Source organism: Cololabis saira, chromosome 5 (assembly GCF_033807715.1).
Source record: "Cololabis saira isolate AMF1-May2022 chromosome 5, fColSai1.1, whole genome shotgun sequence".
Lineage (NCBI taxonomy): Eukaryota > Metazoa > Chordata > Actinopteri > Beloniformes > Belonidae > Cololabis > Cololabis saira.
The window spans coordinates 16,197,255-16,215,843 of NC_084591.1; the positions used below are offsets into that span (position 1 = coordinate 16,197,255).

Consider the following 18,589-nt stretch of genomic DNA (forward strand, 5'->3'; position numbering starts at 1 on the left):
TCGGGCCGACAGCAGGTGGCGAGGATCGGACGTGTGCAGCTTCATCTCCGGGAAGACCTGGCAGCAGGGCCGCCTGGGAGCTGCCGGGCATCATCTCCTGCTGCCCGGCTACTGAGCAGCTGCAGGTGGGGAGCAGGGAGCTGCAGACCTGCAGACCTGCAGGCAGGTGGGACCGTCCCACATCACACTGAACTTGGATCATCATTCTAGTCAAGCCTGTTGTATATGGAGGTAGATTGGTGTCTTAATTATTCAAAAAAAAAAAAGATTGCTTAAATCAAAAAAAATATGTTTTAAATTTAAAAAAAATTCACTTCAATAAAAAAAATGTTTCAATCGAAGAAAAAAAGTGGTTGAATGCAAAGAAATATTTGAGACTCAAAAAAATGCATTTGATCTACGGAAGAGTATTAGGGCCATGCAGGAGAAAAAATATTTTGAGAGGGGAAGATTTTTTTTTTATTGTGCACTTCGAGAAAAAAGTCGAAATGTCGAGATTAATGTTGAAATACAATTTCAAGGAAAAAAGTCGAAATTTCATGAATAAAGTCGAAATTTCCCCTTTTTTCTCAACATTTCAACTTTATTCCCAAAATTTTTACTTTTCTCAACATTTCGACTTTTTTCGCAACATTTCAACTTAATTCACAAAATTTTTACTTTTCTCAACATTTCGACTTTTTTCTCGACATTTCGACTTTTTTCTAGAAGTGCATAATGAAAAAAAAATCTTCCTCTAAAATAGTATTTTTATTTTTCTCCTGCCTGGCCCTAATACTCTTTCGTATTTGAACACTGTTTTTTACGGAGCCCCTAAAGGGACACAGATTTTATTTTTTTTTATACTGTACTATACTTTTATACTTTAAGTGAGCACGTAAAGTAGTTTACTTGCAAGCAAAGTGGTAATGTCATTATAATGGAGTCCGAGGTTAAAGTATAGCTCAGCTAAATCCTGTAATGTAATTTCCATTCATAAACAGAGCAGGGCACAACTGGAGGTTCTCCTGTTCCAGTAATACTCCCATGTACTTGTTTTTACGCGCTCACGTAGAACAACTTTTAGGCGCTCACTTATAAGTTTTGCGAGAGCGCGTGAAACTTTTTAGTGAGTGCATAAACGTTTTACGTGCTCACGTAAACAACTTTACGTGCAACCTTTTTGATTGAAGTATTGTTTTTTTTTGTGTTTGGGCCATATTATGGGTAGGACATTTGTGTCTTTATCATTTAATCAAAAAAGAAGTTGCTTCAAAAAGAAAAATATTTTCAATAAAAAAAATCTCTTCAATAAAAAAATACTTTTTCAATCAAAGAAAAAAAGGGTTTGAATGCAAAAAAATATTTGAGACCCAAAAAATTGCATTTGAACACTTCTTTTCTTTTGATTGAAGTTAATTTTTTTTTAATTGAAAATATATTTTTTGTTTGAAGCAATCTTTTTTTTGATTAAATGATTAAGACACAAATCTACCTCCATAGTTGTGATGTGTCCTGAGTTGCTGATAGCTAGGGTCTAACTCCCTGAGAGATAAATAAGGGACACCTCATCGTCAGGGCCGGCAAAACCCGATTGCCTTCACCTTTCCTGGCGTGGTGAATTTTTTTAGCCCCTTTTTTTGTAAGTGAAACGATTTTTTTAACTATTTGACTCGAACCTGAATTGAATTAGATGCATATTTTTGAATGCCCTGAACACATGGAAAACAAATTTATTATCCTAATTTACTTTAATACAAAATAACAAAATGAACTGAATAAAATAAGTATCTTTCTTAAACAGAAACCTGTCCTGCTTAACTTAAAATTTATAAATCAATATAAAACAATTGAAAGAAAGCAGAACATCCATTCTGTAATAGTGCACATTTTTAGTGCAATAACAAAAGTGCAAACAGAAAAGTCTGTAGAAAACTTGTAAACATATTTGTGCCTCAAAGGTCATGACTGTAGGCTAGAGTTGTATTAAAACAGAACAGCTCAATGCCATTTTCCATTGGCATTTTATGAATATTTTCTGACTCTCACAGTAATACGGGACAAAGTGCGACCCTTTTCAGCTCAATACGGGACGCGTACTTTAGTTTATAAATACGGGACGGTTCCGTTTTTCAAGGGACGGTTGGCAACCCTACTGATGGGACATCTGGCAAAAACACAAGTGAGAGATGTGTGTGTGTGGTGTGGGTGTGTGGTCACAGTATCAGAAATACAGTTTATAGGCTTTTTTAAAGTAAAAATAGAGTATTTTCCCTCCCACTCAAGAGTGTTGTGCCTGAGGGTTTATAGAGAGATAAGGGACAACCTATGACCATGTAGATACTGATATAGTCATATGTATCTGTGTATTACACTCCTATTTTATAATACACCAGCCTAGTGTTCCTTTTTCTGTCACATTTGCATGTTTTCTCCATTTTCTTCTGGGTGCCATGTGGTCGTTCTGACCGGATCCCACTCCAACCTGTGTGTTGGTGGACTCATCTCACTCAAGGTGGCTGTTAATGACAAGACAAACAGGATACTGATGAAACTGAATATTCACTTGGGTGTTCCCCTGTGGCAGCTCTATTTCTGGAACCACTGCATCATTCCAAATTTCAGCTGTGCTGTATTTTTAGGAAAGGATGTCAAAGCAGGGCTCTTTTTTGGGAAGTTGGGGCAGGGAAGACGGTTACAGAGAAGTATTACCGGTAGCTCACGGGTGAGCAATAGTTGTTTGCTTTAAAAATTCAAAGAGGAGGGCTACTCAAGCGCTGCTTGGTACTGTAGGTGTTCCCTGGCAAAATCTGAGCGTGAAGCAGCCACAGTTCACTGAGAGGAGCACAAAGCTGACAGGCTCAGAGGATAAGCCTGCAAAAGGCAGAGATTTATAGCTAATAGCTTTGTAGCACTTCAGGATTCCACTTCATCAAGGTATGACTGTTTTTTTCAGTGACTCATAAAGGATTTCTGCCTTTTGAGAGGCATATTCCTGCTTACTGTGCGCTAATAAACTTGTCACCCTGTGAAAATGCTGTGGTGCTGCTGTTTCTTTGTTGTGTTGGTGTTACTTAACAATCTGATCCGTTCTGTCACTTTTACGCCATAATAGAGGCGTTATGGTTAAAACTGATTCCTTTTCAGTCATTTGAGTGTTGAGCTGTCTGAGTTTTCTGATTTGAGCTCACTCCCAATCCATGGCAGACCTCAGGGATAGTCAGACGACTAATCTTATGCTGAGGGATGTTTTCACTTTAATCTGCCCTGCTGTGAATCGGGTGTAACTCAATCTGACTGAAAGAAGCACTTTCTCTGTGACTTCTAGGTGGAGTGTGGCTGGGGGGCTCAGCAGGATGGAAATAGATGCCTGTTTTCGCTACTACTTCCAGCACCCCTGGTCACGTCTCATCGTGGCCTACCTCGTCGTCTTCTTCAACTTCCTCATCTTCGCAGAGGATCCCATTTCCCACAGTCAGACGGAAGCCCATATGATTGTGGTGGGGAACTGCTTCTCCTTCCTGTTCAACAAGTACCCGGGCCTGGGGTGGAACATCCTGAAAGTAATATGCTGGATACTGGCCATTATCACTGGCCTGGTAGCCGGGAAGTTTATATTCCACCGCCAGCTCTTTGGTAAGTCATGCAAACAGTAATGGACTGGAATGTGCAGAGTAATGGCTATAGTCTGGGATGGATGCTTCCTCCTGGGCTGTTTTTGTTGTGACTTTTCAGCAGTAAAAATCACCTTGTGCTCTTTTTACTCTTTTACTCAGTGAATTTTGATACACCTAAAGATGGTATTTTTCTCTCCCTAATCAGTCTTGACACCTACAGTACACACACATTGTCACTGCCTTTCTTTTCACCTTTCAAAACTATGTCAAAATTTATTTGGAAATCTTTAATTTTTGATCAAACTCTGGTTTAAGTCTAATTACTTATTGTAAGTGCAGATTAATGTTCTTATTGCTTTCCTGATTTAATGTTTCAGTCTGGGAATGGAGTGATATCTAACAAAAAATCCTCACAAACAACGTCATGGTAATTTGTTCTTCATAGAAATGTTAACATATTGAAACAGAAAAAAAAGTATATTTGTACATAATATCACTTAATTTAACATTTAACCTCTTCCTAACAAGCCCCATGGGTACCAGGAACAGTTGACAGAGATTACTCAAGTCATTTTTAGTCATACAAAGCATGGTATCATATACACATGTAGTGGTAAAAATACAAGACTGTGGCATGCCACATAAAAAAAACCAACTGGTACTAGTGACTTTCTGCTATGTTCCATAGAGGAAAGCCTCTTATCACATGAAAACCAGGAGACCAAAGATTGTCAGTGCATAAAAATGGCTACTCTGCGACCATGTGTCCCTGAGCTAACAGTCAAAGAAGAGCAGCAAAACAACTTCACTTTCTGCAGCCCAGCTTTAAATGCTGTTTCACTGTCATAAATCATATTCCTGTGAAAATCTCACTTGATTCATGTAATCCCAGGTCTCTGTGAGTCTATGACCCGTTCCACACGTAGCCGGGTATTTTTAAAAACGAATATTTCCCCCCCTCCGTTTATAAAAAAATTTGCATCCACACATAACCGAAGAGCTGCGTTTTCGACCACATTAATAAGCATTCTAACCTGTAGATCATCTGCGGCTCCCGGGAAGCTGCACCTCCGCGGCGCAGCTGGCACCGCGGGCGCGTCGCCGCGTACCCTACGGTGTAGCCTCTGCGTCGGTGTAACGCAGTAAGCGGTGGTCAAGACCAGAGACCATTTATTTAATAGCTTGGAGAACAGATGCTGGATCATCTGTAGTAAACAAAAGGCGCACGTCAGAGCAGATTTGTTGTTTGTTGTTGTTTTGGCGCATAATGTGACGTTCGAAAACGCAAAACTCCGGTTGTGTGTGTCTAAACGCATCTACATAAACAGAGTTTTCAAAAATCTTCACTTTGCCCGGAGTTTTTTTAAACCTTCGTTTATTTGCGTTTTCGTGTGGATGACAGGTCAAAACGTAGGAAAATATCTCCGGTTTAGCAGATATCCGCAGATATCCGGCTACGTGTGGACGGGGTCTATGTCTGTGCTTGCAGTTGGAGTGAACAAAAGCCAGGCTAAAAAAAAAAAAGAACATTGAGGAAGCAGTCTTTTCTTCATTCTGATTGGATAATGCAAGTTACATAGATTTGTGAACTGTCCACCAATTCTATTGGACGTAAAGATTCCATAGAGGTGTTAATCACTGAAATCCATCAAACCCTACCTGAGATTTGACTTTGCAAATGTCCACGGGGGGAATGGCCAGAATTCGTCATTTTGGCCAAAATGTGCCAGAAAGGCCAATCTGGGAAGGCCATCCAAACATTGCTCTTTAAAACCTCTCAAATGACTGCTACACAGTAGGAAAAATCAGAATTGATACGTTTGTGAAACAGATTTTTAGATTGTATGGCCAAATCCATAAATATTAAGTATTTTCTGTCCGGATGCCATGAGGGGGTGATTAAAAACGTGTATCTTTGCAAAAGGTATCACAAACAATTGTTACAAAGTTAACATTTTAAACATTCTGTTTAAGTATTAAGTATTTTAAATAGGTGCTATTATTTAATGGCTTTTGGTTGGTTTTACTATGTTCAGTTTTTTAAGAAACTGATTATAGCTGAAGAGAAACTTTTTAGGATGTACCAATGTAACAACATTGATCCTGATGATAACATTTGGACACACGTCTTTCATTTTAAAAAGAGTTGTTAGTTATTGTGGCACCACGATGGAAGGATCTAGTAACTGGTCAATTTGATTCTGGACAGACAATGATACTTTATCTGGAACTTCAGCATCTGATCGTAAAACACACTGTAAACGTTCACATCATTTGTGAACATGGAAGTATATTTAATGAAAGAACAGCAACCAGTAATTTCTGGTGTCTAAACCTACGGTAACCAGAGTGACTGAGTGTTAAACTGAAATACTCATGAGGTTATATGGGGCTCACAAAAGGCTTGAAATATGGTGTTGCAACAAAGTGAACAAAGCTTGATGTGAACTGAACTAGAACATGGATCTGTAAGACCACTGTCCTACCCCACCACCATCCTTCCTTTCATTTGTCTACGTTCCCTCTCATCTACTGGAAAACTTTTGTGTATTTTACACAAATGTTTTGTTTGCATTAGGGATGTCCCCGACGCAGGATTTAGCCCCCCCCCCGTATCAATTTGGCTTTTTTCCCAAGTGCTGTTTAAACCATGTGAACATGCAGTGCATGCAACAGTAATATGAACATTGTTTTAAGCATTTTAAATGAAATAAATCTATAAACTTCCTTTCTTTCACCGCATAACACACTTCACATGTAGCTCCTGCTGATACTGCACATGCGCAGTTTGCGCACCATCCCCCCCCCTCCCCCTTCAAAACCAAAAGCGCTGCTGAACAGGATGCAAAAACCAGAGCTTAAAACAAGTCAAATCAAAAACTACAAAAACCTGGGCAGAAAACACGGAGCAACAAACAGTACGGACCAGCGGGGAGCAAGGAAAAGACAAGACCAGATATACACAAGGGTTAACGAGACACAGGTGCAGACGATCAGGGCAGATGGGAAACAGGAACGTCAAACTAGGGCTGAGTATCGATTCAAATGTCAAGAATCGATTCGATTCCGATTCTTAATATTCAGAATCGATTATCATGATTCGATCCGATTTGATATTGATTTGGCTTAGTGTTAAAAGTGTTAAAATGTTTTTTGAGCTGTTGCCTGAATTATATGACTGTAAAATAACTAGTGAAATAATAATTTCACAATAATTATTGTGAAATAACTAAGAAATAAATAACTCAAACAGGCCTTTCAATATCCATTTAAAGTGCAAAAAAGAAAGAAATTGCAACAGTTCATGCAGTAAACAAATCATTTTAGCTTATCTAATTTATTCTGTCACCACACACACATATTGCCATGAAGCACCTGGCATTTTTCAGAAGTGTCATGACAAACTGTGTGTCCGACTACTGGGATTAAAGTTCACCTGCCAAAAATGATGGAAAAAAAAATAAATTTTTTTTGATCTTTAGACATAAGAATCGATTTTTAGGAATTAATATGAGAATCGATTTAGAATCGGAAAATCGATTTTTTTCAACACAGGCCTACGTCAAACAAGAACTCAAACACAAAGATGTAAGCTGCGTCCGAAATTCCATACTTCCACCCTAATGAGTATGCAAAAACAGTGAGATTTTTTAATGCGTCCGAAACATTAGTAAGTACTCAATAGTATGCTCTATCCATACTCATTCCGGAGAAATGTATTAGTATGGATTGATGCACACTAGCTAAGCAGAAACTTCCCACAATGCAATTCAGCTGTGTTTGGTTGCTAAGTGCTGCACAGATATGTCATAAGTATAATAATAATATTATTATATAATATTAATATTATAATATTCATATATAATAATATTATATAATGTCATCTTGTTTGGGCCAGGATAAACGGGAAGGAGCGGTGCGCTGCTACTGCTGCTGTGACAGGAGTTGTTACCATGGTAACAACTCCCCCTCCCAACGGCAGGAAGTGCCGTGTGCGCTCTGAGTAGTACGTCCAAATTAATGCATACTACTGATATTTACTCAAAAGTGTGCCGGACTTAAGTATACTTTTTGAGTATATACTGTTTAGTATGGCATTTCGGACGCACCGATGGGTTTCAAAATGAAACGGGAAGTAACAAACCGTGACAATTTGGCCATTATGTGGACATGTGGATTTAAATTCGGGTTTCTGGATTTGTTTTACTTTTGTGAACAGCTTGCGAGAACATTCTGCTCTCTCACTCCTCACTCACTGTCTGCTTCAGTTCAGTTTTGCAGTTAAACAAAATGGCTTGCCAAAAACCCCAGTTGTGTACTTTAACCTCCTGACCTGGCACAGGTTTAGTTGTTTATGTCATAATTAGAGCTGGATACCTTTTTAACATTTTTCGGTACCAATTGGGGCACAACTGGTAGTGTAGCCGCCTCACAGCTAGATGGTCCTGGGTTCAATTCTTGCCGCGGAGGCTGTGGGTATTGAGGGTGTGTTTACTTCCTCATGTCATCAGCACCCACACCCCGGGTGGGGGTTGCCGAAAGGGCCTTTCTGTGTGGAGTTTGCATGTTCTCCCTTTGTTCCCTTGGGTAGCAAATGTGAGCTACGCTCACAAAAACATGCAGCAATCCTAGGCTGTACACTGTCTCCTCTAGACATGGAGACAAAAGAAATGATCAGGATCATCTTTATCGGAAAAATAAAAACAATGAAAAACTTATTAATTTTGTCTTAAGCCATCGGTGCACTTACAACTAGTTTTACAACTAGTTTTACAACTTGATTAGTCAACATAAACCATAAAAGGATAGTAGGCTTCTAGACACAGTTTGCGCATTGGCTTTAGTTTTCAGATCTGGAGGCTAATGTTCATCATTTATTTACAAACGCAACCGGGTTGATTCAGTTGGGATTTTTCCCAGCTAGATGCTCTTCCCTTGAGCCACAAGAAGAAGCCACAAGAAGTTGTTTTTACAGAAATGCAGTAGTTGTACATAAGACATGAACAGACATTGGTGCATAAAATAGTCAGGTTCCCCTTTTAGTGGCAATTTACATTCACATCAGATTCATGGCTCAAGTATTCTGTGGGAACTTAAAAGTGGAACAAGCTCCTAATTTTTTTAAAATGAAAAATAGGTATGGCTTTGTGTAATTTGTCTAATTTATCCATAACTTTAAACTAGGCATAGCAATTCAATAGCATGACTCTGAAGCTTAGAACAAATTTAATGTTATTAAGGACAGCTGAGTTTTTCCATTTATGACAGATTAATATCCTCTACAGCACGAACTCCATCACCTCCATGTGCTACATATATTCTTATCCAGTGCTCATACTGCTTGATTATTTTACTCTTCCATGATAGATTTTCACTTCTGTGTCACACACTTACCAGTTTTCCCATCTCCTCTTCAGATCTCTCACTATTCCTGTCTGTGTTTCTAGCTTGACTATCTTCATTTGTCTCTCCTCTCAAAAAGGCTGTGACACCAATTTCAGCAACTCATTTTAACTGTGTAGTTGTTTGTCGCGTCACCTATTGAACTTGCCCACTTAGTTTCCTACTCAATTCACATTTCTCTTTAGTTCTGATATCAGTGGTCACTGCTGTAAAACCTCTTTGGATGAACCATTAATGGCTATAATTAGAGAGTGATGAGCGTTAATGGTGAGAAGGGAGCTCTCATCTCCTCTGCAAAAAGATCAAGAGTGTTTAATGACATAATTCCTTCCACAAATGGAGAACTTTTGTACATTATGACTTTTGAGTTTAGATGACAGCTTTTTTCAGGCATGTCTATAAATTGACCAAAGTTACAAGGCTGCACATTACATACATTTCCGAAATTAAAAACTCTTAACGTAGGAAGACACACTCTTGGACACAATTGTGGCTACCCTTTCATTAAAAAAGGAAAAAACTAACAATTATCACTGAAATAACTTGAAACCGACAAGTTATACGTTTTAATTCGATGACTATTGGCAAATTGACATTGCTTTTGAATTGTGGTTCAACATAATGACTTAAAAAAACAAACAAATGAAACGGGCTTTGAAAGAGTAGTTCAGTACAACTACAAAAGGTGGAATGTAATTTGAACATAGTGACATATTAAACTAAAGTTAGCCTTGTAATAATAGGGGTCTTCAATCTTGCAGTCTGACTATTTACAGGTTGAAGAGTCATCACTCATATCATGGTGTTCACCACACAGCCGAGATAGCAAAAGATGTTAGTTCAATGTTGAATTATGGTCAAAAAGGTAGATAGTTGGTTGATCCAATCAATCATTCACCTTAACCATCAAACAAGCGTCTAATTCTAGCAAATGAACCAATGTTGAAAAGATGTCATTTAATCAATGTTGTTTTATGGTTGAATTTTAATGCAAACGTCTAATCAATGTTGAAACAACTTTGTTGCCGGCCACTTTTTCTGTGATTTAAATGTCAGGATTCAACGCGGATTCAATATTTCTACCTAAGCATATTTCAATGTTGATTCACTCATATTTTGCTATCCGGGTGAACATGGACCAAGAAAAGGAAAGGCGAGAGTTGTCCAAGACAATCAGAAAGAACATTTTAGACAATCATGTTAAATGTAGGGGCTGTAAGACCATCTCCAGGCAGCTTAATGCTTCTGTGACTACAGGTTAAAATTTAATTCAGAAGTTTAGGATCTGAGGGACTGTAGCAAACCTCCCTGGATGCTTTTGCAAAAAGAAAATTGGTGAGAAATTGAAGAAAGATGCATATTGAGAAGCCACAGGGTATTCTAGGAGAGATGAAACAATACTGGAGCTTTTTGGTGAGTCACATGAACTCTGTGTTTACAGGCGCAAAAATTAAGCCTTCAAACAAAAGAAGACTGTGTCCACTGTGAAACAAGGTCTTATTATGAGGCTGCTTGGCTGCGTCTGGTACAGGGTGTCTTGAATGTGTGTAGGTGCAATGAAATCTCAAGCCTATCAAGGCATTCTGGAGTGAATTTTGTTGCCCAGTGTCAGTAAGCTTGGTCTCAGATTCAGATATTGGTCCTCCAACAGCATATTACTGCTACTATGACAACTACTGTCATTTAGCAGACGCTTTCATCCAAAGTGACTTACAGTACATCTGAGAGAACAATACAAGCAAGAAATAGAGGGTACAGCTGGATAAGTGCTGGTCAGACTGCTGTGAGTGCAGTTGGACCCAGGTGCTGCCATGCCAGTGCTAGATTTCTTTTTTGGTTCCCTTCCCGACCAGCACAACAGTCCCTTTATACAGCAAAACTAGGTCTTAAAATTCACCATCATAATATAATTTTGGTGTAAATGCCTGCAGCTTTATAAGTGCTGAGTCATGCAAAGAGCAGGGCAAATCTTCTAACTCTGATTCTAACTTCTGATGAGCAGAGAAGTTAACTAAATGAAATGAAGCAACTCTTGCTTCATTTCAATGCTCCTTGATAAGCTGAGTCTTTAGCTCTAGGTACAGACCCTGCGGATCAGACAGTTTGATAGGTCATTCCACTATCGGGGAACAATGGAATTAAAGAGTCTAGCTACTGATTTCACACCACGTTGTGGTGGAAGCACTAAGCATCTTTCACTGGCTGAGCGGAGCTTTCGAGAAGGAGTGTAGCTCTGGATGAAGGAGTGAAGGTAGGCAAGAGCCGTTTGGGTAAATGTTTGGTAAGCCAAAAGAAGAGCTTTGAACTTGATGCACACTGCAACGGGAAGCCAGTGCAGAGAGATTAGCAATGGAGTGACATGAGCTCTCTTGGGGTTGGTTGAAGACCAGACATGCTGCTGCATTCTGGATCATCTGCAGAGGTTTAACTGAGCATGCTGGGAGGCCGAACAACAAGGAATTACAGTATTCAATGCGTGACATGACCAGAGCCTGAACCTGGAGCTGTGTCGTATGTTCTATCAGGTAGGGTCTGATGTTGTAAAGAGCGAATCACCAAGACCGGGAAACCAAGGCAACACGGCCCTTATAGGTCAGATGTCTAACATGACACCAAGATTCCTAGCAGAAGATGTGGGCACAAGTGTGATGGAATCAAACTGCACGCCTATGTGAGGAGGTAAGGAGTGACTGGCTGGGCAGACTTGGATAGATTTAGCTGAAGGTGGCGGTCCTTCATCTATGCAGATATCAGAAAGACATGCTGATATTCGCATCTAGATGGCCGTGTCGTCAGGTGGGAAGAAAAGGACAAGCTGGGTGTCATAGCAGTCATAGGAGAAGCCATGGGAGCTGATGATTTCACCTAGTGATATGGTGTATAGTGAAAAGAGAAGAGGGCCAAGCACCGATCCCTGGGACACCCCTGTTACCAGCTCATGCGATCTGGACACTCTTCCTTGCCATCTGAAGGATCTTCCTGCAAGGTAAGACATGAACCACAAGAGGACAGATCCTGAGATGCCAAGCTTTGAGAGTGTGGAGAGGAGGATGTGGTGGTTGATTGTGTCAAAGGCAGCAGACTGATCAAGCAGTATGAGGACTGAGGATAACCAGCAGATCCGGCGACCCATAATGACCATAATGACTCAGTAACTGACAGAAGAGCAGTTTCAGTTGAGTGGCCCTGCCTGAAGCCAGACTGATGTGAATCATACAGGCAGTTGTTGCGAAGGACCGGTGAGACCTGACTTAAGACGGCTCAGTCTATAATTTTAGACACGAATGGGTGCATTGCTTGAAGAGCAGAGGGAAAGATGTCAGATTTAAGAGAGGAGTAAATAATATGGGTATTTGCAGGTTAAATGGAAGGTAAAATGCTCTGTAGGATGTCAGTAGGAACAGGATCAAGAGACCCAAAACACAGCATAATGGCTATTGGAATTTTTTGATGAGGCCATACATCAGTCCTGATTTAAATCCTATTGAACATCTGTGGAAAAGTCTTAAACATGCAGTCTGGAGAAGACTGACATTTATGTGAATCTTTCAAACAAGTATTTACATGCATCATTTTGCCATTCCTATTGACTCCAGGAAAATTCTCCCTCATGAAGTACTGTACGTTCAGTACCCCTCCAATTCACTGCCCAATATGAATACAGAATGTACTGAACTAACGGGGTGTCATTAACGTGATAACTCATACCATCTAATAACATCTTGGGGCAGCTAGTTTTTACTGTTAACAATCCTACCTCACTGCAAATAATCCTACCTCACTGGACAACATTTGGCATGTCTTTTTGTGATACCAGTCTGATTGATGCTCTGCCTACAGCACATGCCTCTTTCCTCTGGTTGACTGTATATCTGTTTAATGGCATCCAGAGGCAGTTTCTTCTGTGTCCGTTGGTACCTTTCCCTGGAAATCAAAGCTGAATCCAAAGCAATCAAACTAATTCTTTTTTTAAACAGGGAATTATTTTAATGGCTGGCCAGGCTATCATTTTGCAATGACCAAAGAACAGAAGGTCTATGACTTTCTCTCATTTGCACAGTTCATAATTGTAAGCCCTTATAATCTGGAGCGAGGTCCACACAGTTGTATTATCTCGAGGCTGTAGACGGAACAGTACATTGTGCAGCCAGGTTCAACTAATGTAGCCTCCAAACAGATGGCCTGGGCTTTTGTGTGTGTCCATAAATATGTGACAGTTAAGATATTTTGTGTATTTAGCTGTGGACAAGTTTGTCTGGTTTTATAAAGTGTGGAGAGGAGAGATGAAGCAAGAGACGTACGTGGAGGCTGATGTTAAGAGATAGAGATGGATGAGATGTGCTGTGGTAACTTTTCAGTACAACAGTTATGTAATCACACACCCAGGTAGGCCATAAGAGCTGTACTACTGAATCAGACACACTGTAGAATCTATCATCTGTTATAAATCCGTCCCACGTGCATACTGCACATTATAATACCTCCAGTAAATCTACCCAGATCTCTGGTGATTCGTCTTTTTAATTTCTGCTGATTAGACACACTGTGCACACTTGTGCATACAAACCCAGTTCATGTACATATCTGGATTCCTTTCTCAGCTCATGCTGTTTGCGGTTCTGCTGAAGCCTGGAAGCTGGATGTTGATATTTGTGGAAGGTGACACAGTCACTGCATCAGTGATCATTCATGATGGCCTAGAAAACCGTGTTGCTATGAAGAGTAGGCAAAGGTTCTTAATATAAATTTAATTATCTCATACGTTTGAGAAAAATTAATGGACTCCTGATGATGAATGACTTCTGACAGATTATGTGATTTAAGGAGAAGACATTTGAGATCTAAGAAACAACCTGTTCCTTTCAGCTTCTCAAGGCAGTGTGTGCTCCTTAATCGAGTGGGTGTCAGCCAATGACTTCTGGTTAGGCAGAGGAATCCTGGCTGTCATTATGCATTTGTATGAAGTCCAAGGTCACATTTGTTTTATGACAAGTCTGTGTCTTTTGAGCATGGCCTGTCTGCACACAATCACAGATCAGTGAATACCACCTTTCTAATTCTATAAGATAAAGGCTCCTTTTGGCCCATCAAGGATTTTGTAGCAGGTTCCAGGAAATGTTATTTTCATGGAAGGAAAAACTATGTTGCGGTGTCATAACTAGAGACTGTTTTACATAAACAAATACCACATAAGAATCATGTAAAACTGCCAGTTGAAATGGATAGATATGAGATCATCATCATCACAGTGTGAGGAGAAGTGACAGTTAATCATGATTAAACCTGAGCTGTTAACATACAGGGGTCCCTAAGGACACAAGCATGACGGGTCAAGTGATCTAGTGATTAGGGCTGTTTTATATTGCAAATTGGTGTTGTCTTCAATTTGCTATATATATTAAAATAGTTTTTTATCTAATATTTTGAACTGAAATGAATTACACACTACAGCCTGTCGGAATTAATAGGATGAATATTATTTATATGAAACAATTGTTCAGTCATGTTTAAAGAATTGACAGACACCATAATTTTGCACTGTACCACAGTGAGTATTTTCTTTCTGGTTCAACTACAGTGGGGCTAAACTATATTTTGGTGCGGCTCAACTAAATGTCAGAATTTCAATGGTAATATATATTTAATAAAACAACACCCTCGCACCACAACTAGAAACAGCACACAGGTGGATCGTAGTGAGAGGCTTAACAACAGCCTGGTCTGGATGTATCTGGGGGACTAGCGTGGTTCTGGGTGTATCTGGGGGACCAGCGTGGTCTGGGTGTATCTGGGGGACCAGCGTGGTCTTGGTGTATCTGGGGGACCAGCGTGGTCTGGGTGTATCTGGGGGACCAGCGTGGTCGGGGTGTATCTGGGGGACCAGCGTGGTCTGGGTGTATCTGCGGGATGCCGCCGTTGTTGCGGGCGGCTGCGACTTCAGTTACAAAACAATTATTACACAAAAATTAAAATATGTCAATTCTGATATGTTCATATTGTCAGAACGGACGGGGAAAGTTAGCTTACCGTTTTCAGGTGATACGCCATGTTTGATGTGGAGCTGTGATATCCACACTGTTGGTTACAAAGTTTGGGTTAAACTTTTTTTTTCCCATTGTCTATTTTTATGAAATTCGGCCACACTGCAGATGTCTTTGACATGATAGAGTTCAACAAATCACTGGACCTTGTCCTTCTACTTTACAATCTATCTATCCCTAGTCAGTGGGTTGGGCTAATCCAAAATAGCAAAAACAATGGGGTGTCTAAAGATAGTCTGTTAATTGTGAAAGAGATGTGCTTTGAAAACACCCTCTTTAGAACTTGGTAATTTCCTCCCGATGACATTAAATTAAATTAAATTAAAGAATCACCCAATCAGAATGTTGTTCGAGCCAGGCCGCATGGACTAATAAATCGACCAGTCGACTCGGAGTTTACAGCCCTAGTAGTAATGCTGTAGAAATGTGTTATTTTTAACCTACAAAGTACCTTGAAAAATATCTCAACAAGTTGCATCTTGATGAAATCTTTTTGTAGTAGCCTTGAACAAGCTATTACAGGGTATCTGCAGACTGTTTAAACCCTGCAAAAATCTTAAATGAAGTTATCTAAAAATAGGATATTGTCTTGGACATTTCAAGACAGGTCATTTTCATTGATTTGTCTTATAAAGCTTTCAATTTGTGTTTGAAAAGTCTTAAAATGCCACTTACAGATTTTTTTTTTTTTTTAAATGATAGAAACGAACAAGGCTGCCTGTCTTTTTCAGGAGGATGTTCATCGCAGCATATCCGCCACAAAGATGTTTTGCGCGATGTTTGTGGTTTCATTTGATAGACATCATCTTTGGCCACAGGAGATGATGATGGAGCCTGTAAGTGTAGGTGACATAGCTTCCATAGTTACTCATTCATCGGCTTTTTATACTTTTTATGCTCCACATGTATCTCAAACACTGTCGCGTGGGTATGACATTGTGTTTTTACGTAGTTACAGCCATCCAGCCAACACAACTGATAGTGAAAATGTAAGCCAGGTCAGGGGTTACCATTCCAATCTGAATACTGGTCATAATTCCTCCTTGATGTCTAACAGAGTTCTGTGATGGCTGTTTACAGCAGATAAGAAAATGATGGCCCCAGTTCTATCTCTGTGCTCACATGCAGGACACTGGAGCACAAAGACGTCTGGTTTAGATGGTGTTAACACTATCAAGCCATAGTATTTAAGAATATGCAATGAGAATCGGATCTGACTAACTGTTTACACTGTACAACCACATGTCAAAGCCTTTGCAAATTCTGCAAAGTAGACTAAATGGTCATTTTAAGTCATGTGGTTAATTTTCATACCTGGATTATGTCCTGCTTTGCATTTAATCACAAATACTTAAAACCCTAACCCTAAACTCTGACTCTTTTCCTGTTGGGTGATTCATTGAGTGTCCAGGCATTGTGAACAGCACAAGAAAGCTGCCTCCAGCTTATCAGGTCCGTTGAGACCATTGGGTGGTCTACAGTGCCCTGGGTTTTTATGTGTGTTGCACAATGGACAGTGTCAGCCATGTCGGCCCATTGGTTACTCTGTTGCAGAAGTTCCTCTTTGTTGGCTTTCCCTGGTTGTGGTGGTTGTCGCCTACAGGGTGCCATCTGGGTTCTGTCATATGTTATTACTGTGGAAACCAATGGCTGTGATGGCTTATGTGTAGCATTATGTGCCTGCGGGTTAAAGCGGGGTGTGTGTTTGCTTGTAGGATTAAATGCGTGGATGGCAGAGCTGGATCGTGTGTGTCTGTGTGTGTGTGTGTGTGTGGGCGGGCGTGTAGCTAGGGGGCATGTGCGTCTTTCAGGAGATGTGCTACGTTTGAGGAAATTCAAATTGGTTGATACTACTCCTGAAACAATCCTAGCTTCTAACTAGATTAATTAATTGCAGAAAACTGTCTAAAACTGCTGTCCGTTTTAGACAGTGATTTTCTCATACCAAACTTTTGAGGGTCTGTGTAGTTATTGCACAGAAAATGCTCTCCGGAGTCTACAGGGAATTCTCTCTGTCAGCTGTGGAGAATTATTTGGTGCCTCTTGTGTCTCTTGTCCCCAAAACGAATGGCCAGTAACAGCATCAGCGTCTTGTTACAGTGAAAGCCATTGTGAAGAGCATGCTTACTGTACCTCCCAGGAGCACTGCACAAACACACACACTTTGTGCCTAAAGGCCGAAATGTACTTCACAAAAACAGGGAAACTTGATCGTGTTCTCAAGGCGGTGAGAACAAGATCACATTTCTCTATATTTTCTCTCCATATGAATAATAATAGTTTGAAATTATTCACCCAAAAATTCTGAGATGCAAAATCTCAGAATTTTTTTTGAATTTTGCAAAGGAATTAACCAGATTATATGGGAATTCATGGAAATAGAATAGATATTTGTAAGGACTCTAACCTGTTGTTAGGGCTCATAGTGTCGTGAATCAAAAAGCAGTTTTCAGTGAGAGGGGATTGTAGGTTTTCTGGAAAATGGTATTCAATGTTAACACAGGAGGCAACAGAGTTATTCCAAAATAAATGACCATTTTAAGCCTCTGAAAAGATTCAAAAATGTAATTTCCCTTAGTTGGTACTGTGGATACGGTCCAGACAAACCAGGGTGATTTAACTTTGTATGTGTACACATATTAATTAAAAAAAGGGCTGTTCCTGGCCTCCGATCATAAACCAGCACAACTACAAGAACAATAGATATACTTCAAATTAATAACTGAGGGTTGATCTGATGGAAGGATATAAAAGTAGATGACAGAAGGAGGGGTGAGGAGCACCATTCAGTGGATCATGTTGGTGTCCCCCTGCAGACTGCAGTGCAGGTCTATAGCAATAAATCTACAACAAAGCTGTTTAAGACCAGCTGCTCTAGTCTTGTCCTGTAGCTGCAGCTTTGGCCATAACTCATTAAGGTTTACACTAAATATAGGCTTTACTAAACAGAAAGGTTTTAAGTTTGGTTTTGAAAGTGGAGGTGGTATCCGTCTCCTTCACCCAGATTGGAAGTTGGATCTTTAGTAATGTTACCTGATAGCAGAAGACCCGTCATCCAAATCTACATTTGGATACTCTAGGAACTACGCCCTCTACGCCCTCTGGGAGTAATTTTGTTTTGGTGCTTTCATAGTTTTTTTCTACCTGTGGGTTTTAGCCATTGCTGTACATCTTCTTTTTCTTTTCTCTTTTTCTTCTTTAAATAACCAATAAACTTATTTAAAACAGAGCTCATAAAACATAATGTTAGTTCCCTCCTTGTCCCTCATGAATAAAACTGAAAACCTTCCTTGGGAAATCAATAGAAATATACAGTAAGGGAGTGAAAGGAAATGTATGGGAATTAAAATGAATTAAATTTGCAAGATGTTGAAGTACCTTTCGATGATAGCTAAACATCTTTCTACATCAATCTAATATATTTGCTGTTTGAGATCCAGAATTGGGCAAATGTTCCCCCTTCATGCCTTTCATTATTAACCCAATATGAGGTGTGGTGTAGTGAGCAGCCTGTGCCCCAAATGTCAACTAAAGTGCTTTTATTTTATT

The 18,589-nt window shown here is 39.8% G+C and overlaps 1 protein-coding gene across 3 annotated transcripts in view; it reads left to right on the forward strand.

The window, feature by feature from the left end:
* tmem117 (transmembrane protein 117) overlaps positions 1-18,589 on the forward strand; it is a 66,633-nt gene continuing 48,044 nt past the window's right edge. The window contains exons 1-2 of one of the 3 annotated variants that reach the window (XM_061721077.1): positions 1-125; positions 3,308-3,615. In XM_061721077.1, the coding sequence (XP_061577061.1) occupies positions 3,336-3,615 (280 nt within the window). In that variant the 5' untranslated portion in view covers positions 1-125; positions 3,308-3,335. Of the gene's footprint in view, positions 232-2,616; positions 2,917-3,307; positions 3,616-18,589 lie in introns of those variants that run through there. The other 2 variants (XM_061721076.1, XM_061721078.1) reach the window with 2 other exon arrangements.